This window comes from Pteropus medius, unplaced genomic scaffold (assembly GCF_902729225.1).
Source record: "Pteropus medius unplaced genomic scaffold, Ma_sr-lr_union100, whole genome shotgun sequence".
In the NCBI taxonomy this organism is placed as follows: domain Eukaryota; kingdom Metazoa; phylum Chordata; class Mammalia; order Chiroptera; family Pteropodidae; genus Pteropus; species Pteropus medius.
Genome location: NW_024340701.1, coordinates 4,987,686 through 5,005,902, shown reverse-complemented (window position 1 = coordinate 5,005,902; position 18,217 = coordinate 4,987,686). Strand labels below are relative to the sequence as shown.

The 18,217-nt window shown below is 35.2% G+C and overlaps 1 protein-coding gene across 1 annotated transcript in view; it reads left to right on the top strand.

Annotated features, from left to right (window-relative positions):
* The first annotated feature begins 268 nt into the window (after positions 1 to 268).
* AGBL4 (AGBL carboxypeptidase 4) overlaps positions 269 to 18,217 on the top strand; it is a 1,011,660-nt gene continuing 993,711 nt past the window's right edge. Inside the window, exon 1 of the mRNA XM_039885641.1 lies at positions 269 to 493. Coding sequence (XP_039741575.1) covers positions 460 to 493 — 34 coding nt within the window. The 5' untranslated portion in view covers positions 269 to 459. The remainder of the gene's footprint in view (positions 494 to 18,217) is intronic.

The following is an 18,217-nucleotide window of genomic DNA, read 5'->3' as shown; positions in this document are numbered from 1 at the left end:
AAGAAACCTATGCCAAGCTATCAAAGTTTAGTATCAGCCACAGAAGAGCCATCCCATCCAGTTCTGTGGTCTGCACGAGGACCCTCGTAAGCGACAGGAGAAATGCCATCCTAGCAGACCCGGTCCCTAGGCCTCAGATGCGGCCGAGCATGCTCAGTTGCCAGGACGCGGAGGCTAGGTTGCAGGAGACAAGCGCCGTACAGGTCCCGACCAGCAGGCGCCTGGGCCCTGAGTGGGCTCGTGCCGAGGGGGCGGGGCCTCGGTCGTACGCTCCCTCCTATCTTGCTACGTCCCGCCCCACGCCACGCGCCGCTCGCCGGCGCGCCGGCTGCCAGTTGCCGTGGCAACCGTCGCGCCGCGTCTTCCTGAGGGAGCTTCTGTCAGCTGGCTGATCCCATCGCCCGCTCCCCACTGCCCCGCGATTTTCGTGTGGGCTCAGAGGCAAAGGCACAACAAAAAATGGCGGAGCGGAGCCAGACGGCGCCTGAGGCAGGTCTGTGGGGGCGATCGACCAGGGAAAGTGCTGAGGCTGCAAGGCTGTCCTGGGCCTGAGGGGACAGGGAACTTGAGCATGGTCTGCATCCTGAGAAGGCACTTCTGGTGTTTGCGCGGTGGGGCTATGACCTCGGGGTCAGGGGTCAAGGGAGGTGCGTACCCCTCTGAGTGGCGGGCAGGGACCTTGTTGTGCCGGTGGCGCAGGGGTGTATGGGGGAGTGTGCACACTCCGGAGTGAACATGGGCCCAGAAAGGGCTGGGACCCCAGGGAAGACAAAGGACTCCAATTCTGAGGGGCACCTGTGATGGGGGCTAATCATAGCGGTAGGCTGCGTCATGGAGAGAGTGTGCACAATCCTGTGAGAAGATGGGGGGGCTCCCTAAAGGAGCATAATTTGCGGGAGAGAGTCTCTGATTCCAAGAAGGCAGGTGTGTGTGTAAGAGGAGTGTAACTTTAATATCAGGCAGTGCCTTGGAAGGGAGGTATACACTGAGTATTTGTGTTTTGAGGAAGTATAGTGCCTTAGGGTCAACCCTAGTCACAGAGAAAGTATACAAATCCTCATATGGGTCCTTAAAGGACAAGAGGTTTGAGAGGATACCCAGAGCACCAGTCCTTCAGAACCCTATACCAAAGGAGGCTAGAGCCTAGTGTGAGTGTATATGGGATCACTGATCTTGAAGGTCATTCAGAATCACAAAGAGGTGTATATCCACATATCTGTGTTTGGAAGATAGTCTTTAAGGTGCAAGAATAACGACCAGAAGGGAGACCCAGGATCCTATTCATGAGGGGACCCCTTTGGGATATGGTAGGGCTTGGAGAGATAGTGACCTAGTCTCTTACAGGGTCATAGAAGAGAGCAAGAGTTTTTAACAGTCCTGTGTATGTGAGAGGGAGTTTGTCCCTAAAAGGGGCTGGGCTCTGAAGAACTGGAGCCTCAATACACATGATATCTCTTGTGTATAGAAATGGCAGTGGCTTTGGGGTATGGTGGTGGGTGATGGAAGTGGTATACATAGTTTTGTATATGTGTCCTGATTAGGTATTTTGTTTATAAGGGTGACTGACCTACTTGAATTATCCAACCCTTAGGGTTTGGGGAGGGAGGTAGTGGTTATGGTAAGACCATGCAGTGACTGGAACTGGAAACTATGAAGCCATCAAGAATGGTTGAAGAGACCATTCTCTCTCAAGACCTGCATGGTTTCTCTTTTTTTTCATGGCATCTGCTTCTTCCAACAAGTACTTCCTATACTCATTTTATAGTTTAAGCCCCCTAATAACTCGAACATGTTTATTCTTTTATTCTTTCATCCACTCAACAAATATTTATTGAGTGCCAACTATATGCCAGGAGCCAAGTTAGGCGCTGGAAACTTTCTGCTTGTTATTCTCTTACCTTCTTTTTTCATCCCCATAGACTTACTGACTTCAGATAAACTATTTAATCTACTTATTATTTTTATTGCTTATTGCCTGTCTTCCACTAGAATGTAAGATCCACGAAGGCAAGAGTCTTTTTGTGTTTATCAATCTCCACATGTCTAAAACTGTGCTTGGTAGATTATGAATAAATATTTGTTAAATGAATAACTGAATGACCTGGTATTGTCCAGAGATTCAAGAAGCTTTCTCTGAGGAAGTGATATTTTAGCTGAGTTATAATAGTGATTGAATAAGTGAAGAGAAGGGCAAACAGTGGTTCAGGCAGAGGGAAACCATGTGTAAAGACCCTAAGGTAGGAAGAAACATGATGTACTGTGTTTAAGGAACTAAAAGAAGACAAGTGTGGCTGCATGTAGGGCAATAAGAGGAGAAAAGAGGTAAGCTGAAGCAGATCTTGCAGGATCTTATAGACTATGACACACATTTTGGTCAAAAATTCTAAGAATAATAGGAAACCATTAAGGGCTTTGAAGTGGGAACATGACAGGATTACAGTTATTAAAAAAAAAATAATCCTGGCTACATGTGGAGAGTACAGAAGATACAAGAGTGGATATAGGGAGACTTGTTAAAAGGTAGCAGTGGAGATGGAGAGAAGGAATTGAGAAATATTTAAGAGATAAAATTAATAGGACTCAGTGAAAGATGGGGATGAGGGAGATAGAAGTATTAAGGCATATTTCTAATTTTCTAATTTGTGCAACTAGATATTTGATGGTGCCTTTACGGAGATAGGGAGTACTGGAAGTGATCTTGGCTATGTTTGAGAAAGAAGATCATGAATTTGGTTTTGGACATAGGAAGTTTGAGGTATCTTTGAGATATCCAAATAAGTGGAGAGATTGACAAGTCAATTGAATTTATCAGAAAAGCCTGAGCAGGCATAGAGATAATTACCAAAGTCATAAGTTTGGATTGCCTAGAGGGAGAAGAGGCCTGTGATGAAATGTTGAGTAGATGTGATAATTCATTGCCTTCCTAAGAGACTGAGAAGGTACAACCAGAGAGATAAGAGGACAACCAAAAGAATGTTTCAAGATAAACTGCCTACTCTGTAGATTGAATGCTGCCAAGTGATAAAGAAAGGACAACTGAAAGACTAAATTTAACATTGCTGGTAACCTTGAGGAGAGAAAATTAATCAAGGTAGGAGCCAAACCATTTAACTTCTGAATCACTATTAATTGGCTCAGTCTTATAATTCAGATTCCCAAGAGAGAGAATCTGACTGGTACACATCATCTTTTCCCACCAGATCATGTCATATATCACAAGCCAGTGTGGGATTGACTGCCTTCGGATTAGGTGTCCAGCAATTACTGGCTGGAGTCATCTGGTACAAAATATGTCCATCTGGTGATTTCTCATTTTAATAGCAATAGCTAATATTTATGGAGTGTTTATTATGTGCCAGACATTGTACAAAGTGCTTTATATGTCTTAATCTACTTTAGCATTGTAACTACTCTCTAAGGTATTATCTTTATTATGTGAAGAAGTTTGGCACAGAGAAGTTAAGCAACTTGCTCAAGATCTGCACATAACTAGTGTAAGACTGTAGTTTTTTTTTGGCTATTTTAGCATTATCCAGATTTATTATTTGGCTTTCTGTTTGTATTGCAACATACTACTTACTAAAGAAATAATAGCCATGATGAAAATTCCTGCTCAACAGGAAATATTATTCTAAGCCTACCTTAGCAAAGATGAAGTGGAAAGAGCTGAGGCACAGATCCTTGTTTAAATTCTGTTTCTATGACTTACTAGACTTTGGGCTCAAATATTCTGAACTTCAGTTTCTTCATCTATAAAATGGGGATGATAGTTGCAGGACAGTTGTGAATACTAGAGATAATATATCTGAAGAGCCCAATAAATATTTTCTTAGTTCCCCTGAAGCTTGAATATAAAGTAATTCAAATGTATTACATATATTTTACATATAAAACAAGCTTTAAACATACAGTAATTAATATTAGACATTCTTTTTTTTTTCATTTTTCTTCATTGATATGATTTATTTGCTACTTGAAGAAAGGTAGACACCAAGTTTTGGAGAATGTAGAATTGTTATCTGAACTATGTTCACGGGACATGTCTTATATGAGGTGGATTTTGAGGAATTTCTTGGATGAGTAAAGGACACATGATCCTTCTATTTCAAGCATGCAGATAGCTCTGTAAGAAGGTCAGATTGGTAAAAGGAAGTTTCTTCTTTTAAATATTGTACTTTAAAATCAGGACATGAATGTCAGAATTTTTCTTTCTCTTCAACAACTTGACTATTAATAATAATAAAAAAAGGAAACCTTATAGTTAACTAAATAAGGAGTATTAGTCTCAGACTAGATGGCACCCCCTTCAATTTCTCAGATTCTTTTCATTCCTTTCCAACTATGATAAACAAGTTTTATTTGAAGTTATTTGGTAAAATAATTTGCTTTCCTATATTGCCAAGTTTGTTGCTTTAATGGAGGCCCACATAGCCCAGAAATTTTAGAATGATGCAGTATGTTAAAACGACTTGTATCTCAATAGCTTTGTGAAGTAAATAAGTCTTTAAAAAAACAACTTTATGTTGTATGAAATTATCTATAGGCAGAATCTTGAAATTTTATAAGCCTTAGTCATGGGAGTAATGTTTTCTATTTTTTGTTAGTTGGGCAAAATAGCTAAGCTTTTTTGGCTTTAGTTACCTTATTTGTAAATTGGGGATAGTTAACACCTACTTTTCTGGTGAGAATTAGAGATAAGGTATGGAAAATGCACAATGTCTTACATTCCCAAAGAAATGGTTGCTTAATTGGTGTGTGTGTGTGTGTTTTCCAAAAGGCCTATTAGTAAAATCACCTTGAAAAGAAGAGAAAATCCAGGTCTACGATCACTTATTTGCGGCCTTGGATGCAAATATATTTCAAAATTCAGATTTTTAAAAAAAGTTATGGATAGGTAATACAGCATATGTATTGTTGATTACATAATACCCCCAATAGGGTATGGAAGAGTACCCTGCAATTAAACACATGAATAAAAATTATAAATAGCTTCACATCAATTTAAGTTCAGTTTTGCTGAAAAGTTAGTTTTGGCAACAAAGTTATGAAAAATATTACTGTTTTTAGAGATTTAGGGATTTTGGATTGTGGAAAAGGGAATGTGGACTTATATAATTTTATCCCTTTTTGAAAATGTTTTTAAAATTTCAAATTATTTTTTGTCACTTTTATATCCTCTGTAACATAAAGACTTTCAACAATGTTATGAAAAAATCTCTGAGTTTTGCTGGAAGGAAATGGGAAAAAAAATCTCTCAACAATTATAGTTTGCTTGCCTTTTTTCAGGAGTCTTAGAAGTCACTAATTGTAATATATTAATCTCTGTGTCATGGCTATGTGGAAGAAATCACTATGTTGTGGATAGTGTTATTCATTTTTAAAATTACTCATTCAAAAATGTATTTTGAATACCTATCATGTACCAGGCATTGTGCAAAACTCTGGAAATTCAGAGATGTTTTAGACAAATTCCCTGCCTTCCCTAAGCTACCATCCTAGTGGGGGAGGAATAGAGTGAGAAAATTATCATCCAGGCAATGATAGAGTTGTACACAGAATTCTGAGGCAAGAGAATGGTTCCCTGACAGCCCGGTGGTGGTGGTAGTGATGGTAGTTCAGTGGAATTTCGTAGAGGAAGGACACATGAGTCTTGAGTGATAAGAAGGAACCAGCCCAAGGAAGGAGGAGGAATGGAGGGCTGAGAGAGCAACATGTGCACTGGAAAGCTGTGTGATGAGAGAATAAAACTTATTCAGGACATTGCTAGTATTGCTCATCTAGTAACAGAGCTAAGGACTATATTACTCCCCTCCCCACTGGTCTTAAACATTTCTGGGGTCATAGATTCTTTCCAGTATATAATGAAAATACAGCAAATTCTTTCTCATGAAAATGCTTGCCATGTGCAGACACAAAAATTTGAAAATTATTTCAAGAGATAATGTCCATCTCCAGAAACGCGGGTTAAGAAATCCTCCGTTTGTTAGTAATGAGATTATATTTAAGAATCTGAAATCTTCAAAGTAGAAATAACTTAGCAGAAAGAGTTGATCTGATAACATCTGTGCTAGAGCAGGCACAAAGCAAATTATGTTCCCTAAATTATTTGGTCATCAGTCCATCATATACTTTTAGCTTCTTCGTAGTTTACTTTGCTTTCTCTCATTTTGCCTCAGAATAGACCCGAAGAAAGAATCTAAGATTACGTAGGTAGTTGAAATAGAGAATAAGTGATTAGTTCAGGCTTGTATGGCAGGGAAGCCTTTCTGATTCTAAAGCCCAGATTCTTCCCATTCTTGCTCCACTGTTAGTAGAAAAGACATGCATAACATTGTAGTGTACAGTAAGAGAAGTGTGGATTTTTATCTTTAAATTGAATATTAGAGGTTAAGTGAACTTACCCAGGGTTACACAACTAGCAAGAAGAGGAGCCAGAACTGTAACCCAAATTTCCCAATTCCGATTCAGTAATAATGAATGTCCTAATAAATAGCCAGGTATATAGTAATGTCCTTTAAAAACAAAGTTAGTTATTTCAGTAGGCCAGTCTTTTGCTGTTTGTAGAGTACCTCATTTCTTTTGGACACTTTACGTATATTTTGTTTAATTCTCATAAAATTCTTGCAAATTGATATAATTATCGCAGTTTTACATATGAGAAAATTGGGGTTCAGAAAGATTAAGTGGTGTAGGTAAGGCTACCCAACCAATAAGTACTAGAACTAGAACCCAAGTCTGTCTGGCTCTAAGTACATACTGATAGAACTACTTCATTCTGCCTCTTGGCTTTATTTCCTAGATAAAAAATCTCATTACTGTTAGGAGGGGATGGCACATAATAAAGCTTAAAATAACATAAATTTTCTTACTTAGAGGAAGAGGTAATAAATATCTTAGCTTTCAGACAAATGTATTAGAAAGTGCTCATTTGTTTCTAATTAATCATGAAGTTAATGAAGTTTCTCATTTTAGACATCTCTATATACTCATTGAGTAAATTAGTGATGGATAGTAGGGACTAAAATAGCAAGCAGTTAGCACATGCATGCTTCATAGTAGGCATTCGATAACTATTTGTGGACCAAATGAATGAAAACATTTTTTAATCTATAAATTTTAGGTTTAAATATTTGAACTTAGGCTATTGGAAGCTGAAGGTGTTGACATAAATGAAAAGGAAAAAAATTCAGAAACTTTTGACATTTTACCAACAAAATTTCCTAGTTGAATATAATACAGACACAATTGAACTGGTAATGGAACAAACTCATTTAAAACCTCAGTTGGAGGAGTCTGTCTCTTTAGACAACATGACACAGTAAATGGGACATGAGTTTTGGAATTAAAAGGATAAGATTTAAAATTCCAATTTTATCACTTGCTGTGTAATAGTGCTTCTTTGAGTCTCAGTTTTATTTATCATTAAAATGGTGATATTAATCCTTTACTCAACAGAGTTGTGAGGGTGTATGTAATTTATATGATAGAGCAGAAATTCTAACTCATTGGATTTATTGATGCCCTCTTTTCCTTGAGACATGCAGCTCCATATATGTTAAAAGAGCCTCTCTGATCATGTAGCTACCCCAGGTACTGGAAGAAAACAACTTTATAAATGTGTATGGGTGGAACATGAATCCTAGTCATAAATACATTAAGAAGAACTTAAACTAATTTTAATTAAAATTGGAAATATTCTCCAAAGCAGTAATACTTTAACTTCCCATCTTACTAATGTCATTACCAGTGTACCATCACAAGAATATCAGTAATTATGAGAAATGATAGTAAAATTTTTGCCTGATAAGAATTGTTAAAATGTTTTGAACTTTCTTATGAAAGACTGAAAGTCCTTATCTACATTTAGGTTTCTTAGTATTGTGGAGTCTTTGACTTGCAGCTCAGCATCACTCGTATTATAGAGCTGAATGAAGAATCAAGTGGTTTAATAAAGGGGACAGATAATTTTTCTTTTCTCTGAAGAGACTAGATCTTTTATTTGAATTTAATATAAAAGTGGTCAAAGATTCAACTTTGTAAAAGCAACTTTCTCTTATATTCTGAGGAGGGAATCATGATCTAATTTATTCTTTTTGTTAATTCCTAGAAGCTGATTTAATAAGGTCTTAACAAAGGAATTTTCCCTTTTTGCATCAACATTTGCCAGAATTAGGACTAATTTTAAGTTGTGTTACACTGATTATATCTTTTTTTTTGGTCACTTGGAGGTTTTTATATTGTGATTAGATCAGTAGTTTTTTAATTGATTGAATTTCTTCAGTTAAGGAACTCAATAGATAATTGAGGTATTGTATTTTTTTTTTTTAAATTCAAATCTGAAGTGATATATTCTAAGATAATTAATGTTGTAACTAGTGATCCAGATTTCCCAGGGGTCAAATTATTTTTGGGGGGTGAGGGAGAAATTTTTCTTTATCATTTGTACTTTCAGAGTGGTTTGAATTTGGCAAAAAGTTCTCAGTAAACTTTACATTGAAGTGCATGTCGTCCTGATTAAATGAAGTAAGTAAAATTTTCTTCAGATACATAATTTTAATGTCATTTCTCATTCAGGTTATCAAAAGTTGCCAACCACCCATGAAAACACCTTTTAATACTGTGAGAATGAGCTTTCTTGTTTAGTATTAGAGTAACAAAGCATCCTTATCCTGAGAGTATCTGCTCTGAATAATGCATCCTTTCAAAATTTAGAAGTTTCAGTAAAATTGGTTTTCAAATAGAGGGTTAAGTATTGTCAGGAGAATAGGTAAATTCCTTTCGTTTTTGTCCTAGCCAGCTAAATGTTTTTATATTGCTGATTTTAATTTTTCCAGCTCTTTATCTTTTTATGTATCAATCCCTTCTCTTTTTAAAAGAAACTAGGAATTAGTAAAATCTGTAAACATTTAATCTTTAGTTTTCTTGATTTTCTAGCTACAGACTTTGCCTACCCCTGCCTTGCTCAAGTTAAGTAGAAGAGATTGGCCTATGAAATAAACCTTAGATCTTTGATTTCTTTCTCCTTCCACTTTTTTTTTTTGAACCATTCTCTCTCTCTCTTTCTATCTCTTTTTTTTTTTTTTTTTATTGGATATGATCTGCTTGGCAGGCCAATAGAAGTCTCTGGTTCTTCAGTATTTTAGGTCCAAAGTGAATGTGCTGCTGAATGTATTGCCAGCTCTTTTGGGTATTATGAATATTTAGTGCCAAAGTAAGGAAATAGTCTAGGAAATATACTTTAAAAAATACTTATGCATATGGAATTCCTAAAAATCAAGTTTGACTTCTGAATACTTTAGAGTTTTAAAAATGATAAGTCAGGGCTTAAAATCCATTTTCTCTTTACATATTAGTTTTCTGAGTCTGAGAAAACAGTTTCTGATGAAAAGTAAAGCAACCCTCGGCTATTTCAGGGAATTATATTTCTTAATTCTGAAGCTATGGTTCTCTTTGCTTTGCAAGTTTTAATTAGTCATTTTGAAAAATGTAAATAGTTATGTGGAATTTAAATAAAAGAAACATAATTCTTTCAAATTGCTTAAGCTCTATTTGCACCACACTTTATCACCTTCTTACTTGTATTCAAGTTATTTTGTGTACCTTTCCTAATTTTACACATTTTCTCTTACTAGATTATAAGCAAATTTTTATCAGGCACAAGGCAATATTGGGTGAGTAGAATGTCTAACTGCACCTGTGAGCAGAACCTCCAGTTACCCTCCACATTGGCTTCCTTGGATCTTGGGAATGTAACTTTAATTATAATAAGATTTAAAAATTTTAACTTTGGCTTTCATACAGAATGTAGGAGCATAAGAAACTTGAGACTTTACCTTTCTGTAATGGATGCCCTATTAATCAAAGGATGTTAGCATTAAAGCGAAAGGCTTCTGGTGGTCTTTTCTGTCTCTCACACATCAGTCCTCCAGTTTATTTTTTGTGGACAATCTCTATGGCCATGAGTCAGAACTAGGACAATGTTAAGGGCTCTAGTAAATGTGGCTGACTTAGGTAGGCGTTTTGTGTCTTTTCACAGACTGGCTGTCGTATAAGCTAAAAGTAAAACCATTTTTCTTTGGTCCATTTAACTTACCTATTCAAACTGAAACTTGTGATTGTTCTCTCCAATTAATTTATCAGAGGCTAGTTTAGTGGAGCCTTGTTTTGGAATGACAGGGAGGAATAAATGACAACTGTCCACAAAGAACTTACCTTTAATTATTTATTTATACAACAGGAATAGTAAAAGTGGCAGTGAATCTTCTCTCATCTCAATGGCTATCAACAAAATAAATTCTTGCTATCAGGAAAGAGTTGGAACATATCTCTCTTTATTACACCATGTCATATTGAGTTCTTAGACCAGTGGTTGCAAACTGGTAGCACAGGGGATGAATCAAGCTATCAGATATATTTTGTTGGGCTTATGAAGCGTATAAACAAGAAATTAATTAAATTACATTGACTATCAATTGTTTAAAAATAGGGAGATATCACATAAAGGTATGCATTTCTGCCTTCTTTTGAAAATTCAGGAGACTTGGTAGAACTGTGCCTACACTGATGGATGTTCACTGTTGTCTAGAGCTGAGTAGTTGGTGCCACCTTTAGAGTAGGGCAAAGGCTTTCTGGTATGACATAGTCACCACCATTCAGAGATCCATAGATGTAATTTTAAATTTGCTAGTAGAGGTGTTAAAATGTAAAAAATAGGTAAAATTAATTTTAATGTGTTTTATTTAACTTAATATATTCCATTCAACATCTTGTTATATTTGTTTATTTATCATTGTATTTTCAGCACTCAGTGAAGAAGTGACAAGGAATTTTATAGGAATTCTTTGTCAGTAGGAAAGGAGTGACTTAGTCTCATGGCTTGGCCTCCTAAAGAGAAAAAATTTTTGAATATGGTTGGAATAGTAATGATCTAGCTATAAGCAAACATGGAGCTGAAAATATTGTTCCTCCTCTCATTTTGGATATCTTAGGTTAAGAAAAAATGAGCAGCCTCTTCTTAAGATGACTGTAATAGAAATAGTGCCATCTGGGGAGAGTGATTTTAGAGTAAGGAGGAAGTAGGAACACTAATGAAGAGTATAAGGGCATTGGAGAGAGTTTTTCGGTTGTAGTTCTAGAGATCATATTAGTGTTAGAAGGTAGGATGACGTGTTAGTAGGTAGCAGAGTGATTAGACAAGGGTAGAGACAGTGGAGAATTTATACCAAAGTTTCTCTGAGAGAATCCCAAGGGAATCATAAAGGATCATAGGGATGAAGGTGAGTATTGGAAAGGGGGCAGAAAGAACTTGGTTGGAGTGAACTGTTCTGTGACTCCAAATTGATGGAAAGTAGTTTAAGTGCTACTGTAAGCTAGTATGCTAGGTAAGCAGAGGCCTCTGGGCAGGCTGGCCGTTTTTGTGGCCATTGCCCCAAACGGGTAAGGAATTAGATGAAACCTGGAACTTGAGGATTTAAATAAGAAGGGCCCAGTACAGGTGGTGACAATGGGTACATTTCAAAGTAAGGATCTGTAGTTCTTGATTACTGAATGTGATGAAGAAAGTGAAGGTGCTTGATCAAGATTTATAAGTGCTCACTATTTATTAGGTACCTTATATATATATTATATTTAAGTCCTACAAAATCCTGCAAGGTGAGATGAATTTCTATTTTTATAGACATGTAAACTTAAGTTCAGAAAGGGCATGATAACTTGCTTAAACTCACATAACTAGTAAGAAATAGAAACAGGAATTATCTAGATCCAGTTGACTCCAAAGTCCTTTCCTCTTCCTTCGATATATCTTTCCAGAGAGGAGAGAGGGAGGGATAAAAAAGATTGAATTTTTAAACTTGAGGATTCATTGACATAAATGAAAGAATCAAAGGAGGAAATGGTTTTGAGAAAAACAAATACCATATGATTTCACTTACATGTGGAATCTAAAAAACAAATGAATAAACAAAGCAGAATCAAACTCATACATACAGAGAACAAACTGATGATGAACAAATTGGGGGGATGGGTGAAAAAGGTGAAAGAGATTAAGGTGTACAAATTGCTAGTTATAAAAATAGTCATGGGGATGTAAAGTACAGCATAGAGAATATAGTTAATTGTATTGTAATAATTATGCATGATGTCTAGTGGGTACTAGATTTATTGGGGGGATCATTTTGTAAGGTATATAAATGTCTAATTGCTATATTGTACAACTGAAACTAATATAGTACTGTATGTCAACTGTAACTGAAAAATAAATTTAACAACAGAAAAAAGAATTTCTGATATTCCTTTAAATGGTCTAAGTAGAGGCAGTTTATTGATATTACATTTGGAATTGTTTGAGCAAGGCCTAAAATTTTGATATCTGCCTTTCCTCTTTGTGTTGTGAGGAAAAGAAACAAGCTCTTGAGCTAGTAGAAATAAAAGTACCAACTAAGCCTAGACTACAGATGGTGTAACTACGACTATAGGCCTAGGTTAAGCTGTGAAACTACTTATCTATGTAACATGCCTCTCTTGGGCCTGTCCCGTCATTGTTCCTGACTGCCCAAACCATACTTAATTAGTGATATCCCATCAGAGCCTTTTCTTCCTGGGTAGGGCATCAAGCTGCAAATTTCCCAAAGATCAGCCTTATTTATGTTTAAAATGCACATGTGTTGCCTCCTTTTCCCTCAGAGCTCTGTCATATGCTATTATTTTTAGAAATTAATCTATTTATGTTGATGCACAATCATCTATTACTCCTTTTAGCCTACTTGAGAATTGAGGCAGTGCATTTGTACTAGACTTAGTTGAGGATTTAAGTGGTAGCAGTCAAGCTGTGTGATTGTGGGCATGTATGGTAACTTCTCTGAGTTTCACTTTCTATTATAAATGGCACAAGTACAAGTTTATTTCTAGGGTTAATTGCGTAGTACTATATATATGTAAGTTATCATTAAGGCACGTTTGTGGTGTTATCTGGATACTCAATAGCTTACTCTAATGTAAATTTCAGCTGTGGCTTGATGGAGAAGGAAGCACTTTTGCGTACATATAAAATACAGTCTGGTACTAATACTGATTCTCTTGCAGTTACTATTCCTAGTACTTTTTAAGAAACTGGGTTGGACTTTAGAGAGCATTGAGAGTTGAAATGATTTTTATAGCCACAGAAGCAAAGTGTTTTCAGATGTTCTTTGGATTGTTCTGCTAATGTGCGATGATCCTAGATGTATTTGATTTAGAACTACTTATGTTAATAATGAAACCAGTCAAAGAAAGCAGGGCTGTTATTAGTGGAAATCTGATAAGACCAAGAAAGTAAAGATTTGGATCATTTTTCTTTATGCAGGCAGGCTTTCTTTTTTAAAAAATTAACTTACAGGATGTAATGTATATCTTGTTGAGCATAGTTAACAATACTGTATCATATATTTAAAAGTTGCTAAGAAAGTAGGTCTCAAAAGTTCTCATCATAAGAAAAAACATTTTGTAACTGCGTGGTGAAGGATGTTAACTAGACTTATGGTAATTATTTCACAGTACATATATATATCAAATCATTATGTTGTATGCCTAAAATAAGACAATATTATATGTCAATTATATCTCAATGAAATTCCCCCCTTTCCCTAAAAATAGCATCAACGTATTTTCATTTTGGCAGAAATGCTCTATATTATTGAGGGGAAAAGGTTCATTCTAGTGAGACCTTGTCTCTATTGTAGCTCTGCAAAGTCCTGGAAAATGTAGGAAAAATAAAATGTCTGAGCAGGAAGTTGACAAAATGACCTTTCAGTTCTCTTATTTCCTCTTTCCCTCCAGAGTAATGCAAGCTGCCAGTTGGTACTCTCAGATTGTATGCTTAGAAAAGACTAAATAAATGGGCAGATAAAAACTTGATTTGAATTGCATCCTTGATTACAGAATAATTAGAGAACAAGTTCAAGCTATTTTTATTCCCTCTGGGTTTTATAGTTCTAAACGGTTTAAAAGAAGCTTTATATTGTTCAAAGGGATGTGTACTTTCATATTATCTCAATATATTTATAAAATTGATGACATACTGTTTTAAGCAAGCTAAATATGCGTATAGCAAAAGACTTTATTTCTTGCCTTCGAGTCTTCATATACACTTCTCTTACCTTAAATAAATGATCAAAAATTACTTCTCTGAAGTAAGTGATTAAAAGGCCAGATATAGCTCTGATTTATCATTAACAAGAAAAAAAAAAGGGGCTAATAATTTTGATTATATTTATATATACATTTCCAATTATTTGTGTGGTTAAGAGCATGAACTTGACTTAAATTGCCTGAGTTCAAATTCTGGCTATTTTCCTATGATTATTTTAACAATTAATTGAGTTAATATTGGCAAAATACTTAGCGCAGTGCTAAGCATATAGTATAAATGTTTGTTAAACAAATGCAAAAAGTTACATGGTAAGAAATCAAATTAATAGTACCTGTATAGAATTTGAACAAGGTTTGAACTCAGTGGACATTTTGAATATACATTATATGTGCTTGGCATAATTTAGATGAATGACACCAAACACAGAAAGCTCAGCATTATTTTATTTGTTGTTACATTGCTATTTTACATAGCTTCTCACATTTCTAGAAGCATTGAAAAATATATTTGATTTGTTTTGTGAAAACCAATAACAGATCCCTGAATCTCATCTCTCTAAAGATGTCAGCTTGGCCACCTAATTGTTAAAAACTGCTGAAATTGTTTAACTTTAGGAAGAACTATTTTAGATAGTTCAGCTCTTGTTACAATGCTAATGTAAAAGTGTTAACAATATACTAAGCTCCTTGGCTAAAAGGCTTGTTTCTTGGAGAATGAAATAAATTATTTCAAAACTCTTATGATTAAGACACTTTTTCTGCCTCTTCTTGACATTGTGAATAAAATTAGTTATTCTAATGATTCAGCATGGAGTATAAACAAAGCACTGCAAATATAAAATAGTATAAATAAATTTATAAATCCATTTTTTTTCCTTGAGTACATAGATCATTTCCTTTAACAGCAGGGAAGTAGTTTTCTAGAGGCATAAGTGACTAACCCATCAAATCTCATGTAGTCTTTGGGGGATAGATGATGTTAGATGGGCACTCCAGTATCACACAAACATTTTCTTACAAAGAAACATGAAAAAAGAAAGATTATAATTTAGAATAACAGATAACTGATGGTATGAGATACATATAGAATACATAGATAACAATAGGTATCATTTTGTTGTTTACTATGGACATTGGTATCATATAAGTAAGTTAACTTATTAAGTTTAATAGGAAATTTCTGGGACTTTGGGATTCAGTAAAGAAGAAAATTAGCAAAATATTTGTTTTTAAAACAATGCATTATTAAAAAAATATGTGACAAACTGATGTGAAATATTTTCAAAATGAACCTACCACATATGATATGGAACTGTCAAAATTCTCATACAGTGCTGGTGGGAGTATAAACTGGTACAACCATTTGGAAAACAGTTTGGCAGCATCTTTTGAAGTTGGGCATATGCATACCCTATTAGGTATATACCGCTGTTAGGTATATACCCTTCCTTCAAATGTGTATGTATGTGCACCAAAAGACATGTTCAAGAATATTAATAGCAGTATTATTTGTAGTAGCTGAAGATTGTAGCAGCCCAACTGTCCACAGTAGAATAGTTTGATAAATTGTTGTATATTACTACAATGGAATACTCTATTGCAATGAGAATGAATGGGCCACTGCTGCATAATGTCGAGTGAAAGAAATGGATGAAAAATAGTGTATGTCATGTGATTTCATTAGTATAAAGTGCAGGAACAGTAAAAAACTACTCTATAGTGTTAGAAGTCAGGGAGGATTTACCTTTGGGAAGGAATAGGAGGTAGCGATTGGGAAGGGGCAATTTGATGACTTTGGGGTTCTGAGGATGTTCTCTTTCTTGATGTGGGCAAGTGTGTTCATTGTGATAATTTGTTGGTCTTCATACTTATGATTTGTGTATCTTTCTGTATGTATGGTATATCTAAATAAAAAGAATTTAAAAAATTAATCTGTTCCAGGATCTATTATTTTTTATAGTATCTGGAATATCTTTAATAGAGGAACAGTGGGGTATAATTTAAAAAGCATTAGATAAGGGTAAAGGGTCAAATATATGATGACAGAAAGAAATTTAACCTGGGGTGGTGAACACACAATGCAATATACATATGATGTATTATTGAATTGTACACTTGAAACCTGTATAATTTTATGAAGTAGGGTCACCCCAATAAATTTAATAAAAAAACTTGTGCTAGCAGTGTAATCAAAGACAAAAGTATAATGATCATTACATGTAAGGCCTGTATTTACTTAACTAATCTACTAATCTTGTGCTTCATACATACACATGTAAAAATACTCTCAACACCATTGAAATGTAGTTATTGCCCTATATTATAGATCAAGAAACCGAGAAATGATTTTAAAAACTTAAAAAATAGAAGACATTAGGAGAAATTGGACTTTTACTCTCTTGTTTTTCATAAGACTCTTGCTATTTACTGGGGCAAGTTTTTTCTCTTTAAACCTCAGGTACTCATTTGTAAATAGATAGTATTTATGAGAATGAACAGCATTGTTAATTTTTCAGTGTTATAAAATATGGTATAATAACCGTTCTTATTAAATGAATCAAACAAGTATCAAAGGTCAAGGGTCATTATGTTCAAAGAGATAAATAACTATAAGTAAGAATAGACACTATATTTAAGCAGGCAATCTTTTATGAAAAACTGAGCAGCAAACACATGAGTTGTTAAAGGGTGTTCTGAAAGGCCTCTATCCTCTGGCTCTTTCCTCATGGTATGTAAGCATTCTCAAGTGTCTCTTATATACAGAACAGCAAATCCATTCTTCAAACAAGTATCCCCTTTAGCTATTGCTTCATAGCTAAGCTTCTTGAAACAGTCTATACAGTAGCCCGCCTTTATCCACAATACATTCCAAGATCTCAGTGGATACCTGAAACCACAGATAGTACCAAATCCTATATATACTGTTTTTTCCTACACATACATACATACCTGTGATAAAGTTTAATTTATAAATGAGGAGCAGTAAGAGATTAACCACAATAACTAATAATAAAATAGAATAATTATGACAATATATTGTATAAAAGTTATGTAAATGTAGTCTCTATCTCTTGGAATATCTGATAACTAATCTGGTAACCCAGAGGGTGACTAAGTGACTAAAGGCGGTATATGCAGTATGGGTAGGCTGGACAAAGGGATGGTTCACATCCCAGAAGGATGGATGGGATGGCATGAAATTTCATCATGCTACTTAGAATGGTGCACAATTTAAAACTTACTACTATTTTCAGACCTCGACTGACTGGGTAACTGAAACCATGGAAATCAAAACCATGGATAAGGCGGAACAACTATATTTATGATTTCTTTTTCCTTATTTCTCTTCCTCAAGTCACCATTCAGCTTCCACATCTATTACTGTAAGGAAAATGAACTCTCTAATGTCAGTAATTACATCCTAATTATTGCCAACTCCAGGTTTCTCATGCCCTTTCTATTTATTCTATCTTTGAATCAGTTCCCTCTTGGCTTCTATAACATGTCTTTTCTAAGCACATAGTACTCTAGATGGGTAAGAAATGCTGGTTAAAAGAATGAATGATTTTACCTACATTTGTCTAGATGTGTTTTCTCAGTCTTACTCACCTCTCTTTATCCTAGTGCTGCCAGGGTTCTACCCTTAGCTCTCTCTTGTTGGTCTACATCCTTCTCTTGAATAATCCATCAAATCCATAGTTTTAGTCTTCTGTTTCTATCTGTACAGTGATTGTTCCATCCTAGACTTCTCTTCTGAGTCCCAGATTCATATCCAAATGCCCTTTGTTTTTTGACTGATTCATTTTCATAATCCCCTGATTTTGTTTCATTTATGCAATATCATCTTTTATACCAATTTATACCAATTATATACATACATGCTTATATGTATAATGAATACTTCTTTCTTTCATTATATTGTTTTTATTTCTATATATTCTGTTTTCTCTCTTCTATTCATTTTTATTTTCGTATTATATAGAGACTTTCCAAAAAAGTCTGGTGGTGATCTCTGGCTATACTCCTATATTTAAAAGTGAGGCAATAAAAAGCCGATTAGAACTTTTGTGTTTGTAAAGCTTATTGACTG